General features: G+C 42.3%; 1 protein-coding gene across 1 annotated transcript in view; it reads right to left on the bottom strand.

The window, feature by feature from the left end:
• Positions 1 to 8,311, bottom strand: part of ADAMTS12 (ADAM metallopeptidase with thrombospondin type 1 motif 12) — a 159,790-nt gene that overhangs the window by 10,357 nt on the left and 141,122 nt on the right. The window contains exon 21 of the mRNA XM_045285263.1: positions 2,781 to 2,940. Coding sequence (XP_045141198.1) covers positions 2,781 to 2,940 — 160 coding nt within the window. The remainder of the gene's footprint in view (positions 1 to 2,780; positions 2,941 to 8,311) is intronic.

Genomic DNA, 8,311 nt, shown 5'->3' with positions numbered 1-8,311 from the left:
AGAAAGCAAATGTTTTGAGAATGATGATGGCAACTTATGTACAAATGTGCTTGACACAATGGATGGATGTATGGATTGTGATAAGAGTTGTATGAGCCCCTAAGAAAATGATTTAAAAAAAATAAAATGATGGCAGCATATGTGCAAATGTGCTTGACACACTGGATGAATGTATGAACTATGATAAGCGATGTAAAAGCCCCCAATAAAAGTATTTAAAAAGATAGTTTTCTTGTCTTCTTGAGCTGCCATTTGGAATTTTCTGTTCAACTCTTTTGTTTCATCATTTCTTCCATCTCCTTTAGCTTCTCTATGGCCAAGAGCAATTTTCAGAGTCTCTTCTGACATACACGTTGATCTTCTATTTCTTTCTTGTCTTTTCAATACTCATTTGCTTTCTTTATGTATGCTGTTTTTGACATTCTCCCACAGTTCATTTGATCTTTGTCAAAATTGTTCACTGACTCAAATATATTCTTGAGATGTTCTCAAAATTCAGGTAGAATATACTCAAGGTCATATCTTAGCTCTCATGGATTTGTTTTAACTTTCTTCATAGATAATATGTAAAGAAATGACCATGGCTGTGTTCTTGGGCTATACAAAATCATGATCAGATTGGATTTGTCCCATGGGTTGAAATTCACTAATCCTATGACTTAGAAGGTAAATTACATAAGGAACCATTTGATAACAATGACAAATAACGTCAAAGCATTGTTGTAAGGGTGAAGTGTGTCAATAGACATAAAATGCTTAGAACATACCTGGCACAAATGTACAGGAGTTGCTGTGTGTCATCCCCAATATTGTTGAAATGAAGATTTGGTACTTAGATCTTTTTAAGCACTAAATTTATCACTTTTTCTGACAAAGCCCCATGTTTAAGAATTAAGGAAGATGTTTAAAAATAGTATAGGATATTATTCATGCTTATTTTAACTTGTATGCTTTTAAAAATTTTAATTGTTGGCGGTGTTCGCTTTATAGTGACCCCAGGTGATCCAATAGAACTGTCCCATCAGGCTATAATGCGTAAGGGAGTAGATCACCAGGTCTCTCTCCTGTGGAGGCAATGGATGGGTTCAACTGACAACCTTTTGGTTAGCAACCAACCACTTTACTATTTGTGCCATTAAAATCCTCCTACTCTCACCCCCACTATGGAAACAAAAAACCTCACTGCTGACGAGTTGATCCTATTCATAGCAACCCTGTAGTAGAGAATAAAGCTTCTTCTCAGGGATTCAGGACTTTAAATTGTTACAGGAGACACTACCTCATTCTCACTGGGCTGTTCATCGTGCATAGCAGTTCAGTGCTTAACTCAACACACCACTAGCATGTTTTAAATTTTTAGTACTTCGGTAATTCTATGCCCAAAGTAATTTGTTATACTTAGATTATACTCCAAAAATAGGTTAGATTCGATTTTTTAAAATTTTTATTTTGAAGATGGCACCGAAGGCAAAGAAGGAAGCCCCAGCCCCTTCAAAACAGAAGCCAAAGCAAAGGCATGAAAGGCCAAGAAGGTCATTCTGTAAGCAGTCCAATGCCACAAAAATACCTTCCAAAGGCCAAGATGCTGAGGTTAAGAAGGCAGCCCAAATGCCCTGGGAAGAGCACCCTGGAGCAAAACGCTGGCCCACTATGCCATCATGAGATCCCCCTGGCCATGGAGTCTGCCATGAAGAAGATGGACGATAACAACACACTTGTGCTCACTGCAGATGACAAGGTCAACAAACACTAGATCAAACAGGCTGTGAAGAAGCTCTAGGACTTTGACATAGCCAAGGTCAACACCCTGACTGGGTCTGATGGTGAGAAGGCATATGTTTGACTGGCTCCTGGCTAAAACACTTTAGATGTTGACCACAAAATTGGAATCCTCTAAACTGAGCCCAGAGGGCTAAATACAAACTTTTTCAATACAAAATAAAAAAAGGTTATATTTTAAAATAAAAATTAAAAAAATCAAAGAACTTTTGCTAAAAGTGAAGGACACAATTTAGATGTGCTAAGTATTTTTAAGATTCTAGAAGCAGGTTCATATTTCTCATTGTACTGGGAATGAATGGAAGGGATTCTGTATTTTGCTCTTTTTTTGGTATTCACTGAGGGTAAAAACCAAAGCTAATTGATGTAGTTTGACCATTCTATCTTGACTGGGTTCCTAAGAAAGGCTAGAGAATCCCTCAGAAATCCTTGAAGAACTAGCATGACATCAAGACATCAGCATGAATGTGCTTAGAGGTGGGAAACTGGGGGAACCAGCCAAACTCACCATCATCAAGCTGATGCTGACGCCTAGGGACCGTATAGGACAGAATAGAAGTGCCCCTTTGGGTTTCTGAGACTATGAATCTTTACAGGAATAGAACGCCTCATCTTTCTCCCATGGAATAGTTGGTGGATTTTACCTGCAGATCCAATGTGTGACCAACTATGTCACCAGGGCTCCCTAATTTCTTAGGGCAGCAGTTCTCAACCTATGCCTGATTCATAACAGTAGCAAAATGACAGTTATGAAGTAGCAACAAAAATAATTTTATGGTTGGGGGGTCACCACAACATGAGGAACTGTCTTGAAGGGTCGCGGCATTAGGAAGGTTGAGAACCATTGCCTTCGGGGATTAGAATCGACTATAAGCCGAAAGGTGTATTTGAGGACTTGCTCCCAGGAAATCTGACTGCTCTCTTTAGCGCTGGTTGAGTCATGGGGAAGGTCTTATTTGTGAAAAGTTTCTTCACCCCAAGTGAGCAAGGCCCTCACTCACCAGTATTCTTCCTGCAAGCTTGCTGGTTACATTTTTGGAATTCTGGAGGTTTAGGTTGGTGATCACACAAGCACTGGCCGTGGTCTTCAGTTTCGTTGTCCTCTGAAGAGACACAGTGGACGGTCCTCTTCTGAATCCCACTTCCACAGGAAGCAGCGCACTAAAAGAAAGGGGGACACAAGAGAGTCAGATTTCTTTGCTGGGTCACCAGGGGACAGGCACCAGGAGAACACTTCAAACCCCACTGTGATAAAATCTTTTGCCAAGTGTCAATTCTAAACCAAGGACAGGCTAGGAGAAGAAGCATTGCTTTATATCTGCTCTTCAAAAACCTGTATCGCGTTGAGCATCCTGGGGCTTCATGTTTGTTTGGTAAAGCCATAGTTTTGTCAGATTAAACCTCAAGGTCATTTTACTCAGTGAATTCACCTCAAATTCCACATGGATATGGATAAGGAACAAGTAAGACATAACAATTCAGTTGTCCTTGCGTAACAAGTCTGTAACAGAGGACAGCAGGAAGGGCAGGGGCTATAGACCAAGGCCAAATATGACAAGCATGTAGGCAGACTCAGGAGATTGTGGCTTGATTGCTCCCTGCATGTGGTCCTGGGTCCTTTACTTAACTGCTCTGTTTCTGCCTCTGTACAATAAAGTTATGAGATGGAGATCACATGTCTGACTTTGCTGCGTTCTGCATTTGAGAACCTGCTGGAGCAAGACTACGCGATCCCAGGGCGCTGAAGTCACGCGAGTTGTCTGGGGCACATTAAGATGCAGCGCTAATTCCAAAGCGAGCATGAAAAGAAAGAGAAGAGCCACTGTCCACACACTCGCCAATCAAAGGGACTTCTGATTAGGCAGCTGCTTGTATTTGGGCTGTATTTCATTGAAAAATTCAGCAGGAAAGCTAATTATTGATCGGGGTTTTCTAATCGTGGCAATGCTGTGAGTTGGGTGTTTAGGAAGGTTCACTTCTCTGATACAGGGCAGTTGTGGAACTCTCATCTCCCACATGGGCTTCCACGGTGAGATTCTCAAGGTACCTCCACCGCAGCCACCTGCTCTCTGCCATAGGAGACTGTGTGTTGCTCCGATGCGGAAAAGGTTTCAGGGGAGTTTCAAGAGTAAGATTGAGTAGGAAGAAAGGGCTGGTGATCTCCTTTGGAAAACCGGCAAACAAAACCCTTATGGATCACAGTGGTTTGATCCATGACCAATCATTCGGATGGATTGGGTAGCAATTATTTGAGGTTAGCATGGGGTTATGATGAATCTGGGCCAATTTGACAGTAATGAACTCTAACACCACCATTCCTCTTAGGACTCCTATCTACTCCCTTGGATTCAACTAAACATGGAATTTTTACTTAGAACTGAAAGCCCGCAATGGGCCTGGGGCTAATATTAATTGGTTCCTGAGCTTAGCTCTTCTAAGTCCTAGATGCTTTCCCAGTAAGAATGCAAGGGCTTTCTTCAGTTTAAACTGACTAGTCTGGAAACCTTGGTTCCCAGGATCCTCTGTGGGAAGTCATAAAAGACATGACAATTGGACTCCCTTATTATTAACACCCAACCAACACAGATCAAGTGGACAATATGAAAAAGAGAAACCATTTGATGCAAACACTGTCATTGAATTGTTTCCCCACCACTTATTATTAATGTATGTAGGCACTGTTCTAAATGCATAACCAATACTTATGTTCAATTCTTGTGAGAACCATGTAAAATGAAATTTGTTTTTCTGCTTTTACTGGTGGTGTAGAAACAGATTTATCCTGCACTGCACTGACAAAAACAATTTTTTAATGGTTTTCTAGATAGCCTTTCTAGCGATTGCCTTGCATCTCCCACAAAATGATTGGCTGTGTCACCATCTTGTAACCCACTGCCATTGAATCTATTTTGACTCATAGTGACTATATGGGGAAGGGTAGAAACTTTCCCTCGATTTCTGAGATTCCAAACTTTTATGGGAGTTGAAAGCTTCATCTTCCCCCCAAGGCACAACCAGAGGTCTTGAACTGTTGACCTTATGGGAAGCAGCCCAACTGGTAACCCACTACACTACCAGGGTTCCTTCTCATCTTGTAAGAAATTGAGCAAATTATGTAAGTGGTGTTTGAAAATCCATAAAAAAGTGACTTGTGGTTCACTAAGTAATTGGTCATGTCGTAGTCCTCCTGGGAGGTTGTGATAGTGAGTTTTTTGTGTGTGTCAAACAGGTGAGAAGATATGGGTGGAGTTTAGCCTGTCAATCAGGTCAGAGCTTGATAACCTCATTTGGAGGTGCTGCTGAGATAACTGGCTCCCTGGAGGTGGGCCATTCTCTCTTTGCCCTCACCTTCCTGTTGACGCGTCACACTGAGACCTTCACTAGCCATGTGATGCTTCTACTGCCATTTGATCCACAAGACTTTCACCCACTGGCCTGTGATCTCCCTGCATTTTGCATCCTTGCTTGTGGCTGCATGAGTCTGAAGAGGGATTTATGGACTAGTATTGGACTTGTGACTTGATCTACATTGGGCTGGACTGTTTCCCTAATGAATAACTACTTCTTGATATAAAGCTCTTTTGCACACATATATGAGTGTCACTGGTTTGTTTCTTAAGTCAACCTGGCCTAACACAGAAGGCCATGCCTTGGAATTGAAACGGAGTTTGACTATAAGCATCAGTCCCACAGAGGTTCAGCGGTAGCTCACTACCACAAACAAGAGTCTAGAGCGGAGTGTGTTATTCAGACCAAGAGTGCCTGCTCTGAGAACCTCATAGACCCAGAAGAAAGACCTATAACACTCTAGACAGAGAGATGGTAAGCTGGCTAGCCAATGTATAGAGAGAGCCGAGCAATTTTGGGCAGGCAGCATGCCTGCAGAGCTGGGTACTTTTGAACACTTTCAATAAAACTCAAAGAGCTGTAACACTTGCCTATAAAGGGCAAAGAGGCCTGAGCATGCCCTGTGGTAGGGTGGCAAGAGCAAGCATCCGGGGCCTAAAAGTTCCCAGCAGCAGAGGCTGGGGAAATCCTGTGTGGGGACCTCCCTGCAGAGTCCCCACGGCAGAGCAGAGGCCCCTGGGGCCATGCAAGCTCGCGAAGCAGCTTGGTGGCAGCCAGAGTCAGCATTGCCTCTAGCTCAGTATCTGATCTGAACCATGTGATGTAAGAATGTGGTTGTTAGGTACCATCGAGCCGGTTCTGACCCACAGGGACCCTATGGACAACAGAATGAAACACTCCCTGGTCCTGCACCATTCTCACAATTGTTTCTACACTTGAGCCTATTGTTGTAGCTATGGTGTCAATCCATCTTGCTGAGGGCTTTCCTCTCCTTTGCTGCTCCTCTACTTTACCAAGCCTGAGGTCCTTCTCCAGGGACTGGTCTTTCCTGACAATAAGGCCAAAGTATGTAAGATGATGAAATAGTTTATTGTGCCAGCCTGGCCGATAAACACAAGTGGGATTAACTGAAAGGCAGAGAGATAAATGCCTTGGTGAGTCTCGCCTTTCTTGTCTCTCGCTCTTTGATCATCGGACCAGTGTGCGGCTGCCTTGCTTGTCCTGTGCCTCAATTTAAAGGCTACACTACATGTGGGACGCCTAGCCTGTGGACTGTGTTGCTGTAAGTTGAGGTCCCTTTAAGACATCGCTGGAGCTGGGGACTAGCAGTTGGTGACCTGGCTGGCAGTTGGTGACCTGCCTTCTGAGTGGCTGCTGTGCTGACATAGCCTAGCTCTCTCTATAAATAGAGGAAGATCTGGCAGCAGATTGGACTGGAAGGACTGCTAGTCTCTCACATCTCTCTCACGGCAGTGAGTTGAATTGAGCCATTTGTAGTGCTTTATAATTTAACTGTTTATTTCTTGTATTATATATTTAACTGTATATGATTTAACAGTTCATTCCTTGTTATATATCTAATTATCCTTATAAATAAATATATTAAATTATCAGCAATTTGGTTTTATCTCTCTTGAGAACCCTGTCTAACACAGATGAAGTCTCACCATGCTTGCCTATATGGAGTACACTGGCTGTATTTCTTTCAGGACAGAGCTGTTTGTTTGTGTTTTGGCAGTCCACGTTACTTTCAGTATTCTCCAGCACCAAAATTCAAACCCACTGATTCTTCTTCTGTCTCCAACTTTCCCATGCACATGAGGCCATTGAAAACGGACATGGCTAATTTGATGAAGAATAGCCATTTCCCTTTTGGGATCTTGTTTTTACTTATTGTTTGTTTTCTATCAATAGTAACGACTTTCACTGTGTAAGCGTATTGTGTGTCTGGCTCACTCACGGATGAACACAGCACCTACAGGATGGTTGATAAACGTGGTGCATTATTCCTAGCAGTCATACAGCCACCTGCATGTTTGAGACACGGCCTAGGCAACAAAAATAGACCACCAGGTAAGACCCCCACATTCTGTTTACTATAATAGTATTTTCAGCCCTTCCTGTGGAGACTCATGCCCTTAATTTTGGAGGAAATTTTAATTAGACATCTAGTTTTGGGTGTGGAAAGATAGCTACTCTAACAAATGGGCAATGCTTAAGGAAGTTACCAGTGACATACTTGATGGAATTTTATTGTGAATAAAAGTTTACTATTAGGCTTTAGGTATACAAAAGTCTGGTTCAGACTATTGAGGGAAAATGACTTTGAAGTATGGTATCCTTCGAAACTACAGGGTTAAGACTACTAATGTAAAAAGATAAGATTGCCTACCTACGTGTGATGCACTGCTGTGTATAGCTGTTCCATCCTTGTACAGAATGCGCTGTGAGTTGACATATGACCTTGAGAATGGGTGACTAGATATTATAAAGTATTGGCAGGAATGGCAGGAAACTGAGGTTTCTTTCTGTCAAGGTGACCCATATGCACCTTGATCCTCATTCTGTGCCAGCTACACATACCCTGTATCGGTCAGGAACCAAAAGAAGCTGTCTCCTGAGAATGTGGCTGCTGGGTTGACTCTATATCCAGTTGACATAGGTTTTAGATTCCTAGTGCTACTACAACACAAATACAAGTGGGTGACTCTATTTCTCAGAGGCATACCTTTTTTTTCTCAAGTCCAAATTAGAGTCTCCTGAGTAGGGTCGCTACGAGTCAGCATTGACATGAATGCATTGATTTTGTCTTTCTTGGTTTGGTATTGATTCTTTTTTTGTTGGTAGTCCCTGAGCATTCATCAGTGCCTTGTTGATTCTCACATGGCATCTGTGTTCCTCTGTGTGTGTTTGTGCCTCACCACCACTGAGTCAATTCTGACTCATATGAGCTCTACAGGACACAGGAGAATTGCCCTTTGGGTGTCCAAGACTTTAAATATTTACAGGAGTTGACAGCTTCATCTTTCTATTCTGAAGCAGCTGGTGTATTCAAACCGTTGACCTTGTGGTTTTCAGCTCACTATTATACCAGCAGAGCTTCCTGTTTGTTCCTCAGTATCTATCTATCTATCTATCTATCTATCTATCTATCTATCTATCTATCTACCTACCTACCTACCTA

The sequence above is a fragment of the Echinops telfairi genome, unplaced genomic scaffold (genome assembly GCF_000313985.2).
Source record: "Echinops telfairi isolate 266 unplaced genomic scaffold, ASM31398v2 ScPeMD7_7469;HRSCAF=8507_1, whole genome shotgun sequence".
Lineage (NCBI taxonomy): Eukaryota > Metazoa > Chordata > Mammalia > Afrosoricida > Tenrecidae > Echinops > Echinops telfairi.
Note: the sequence above shows the minus strand (reverse complement) of the source record. Positions and strands in the feature narration are given on the sequence as shown.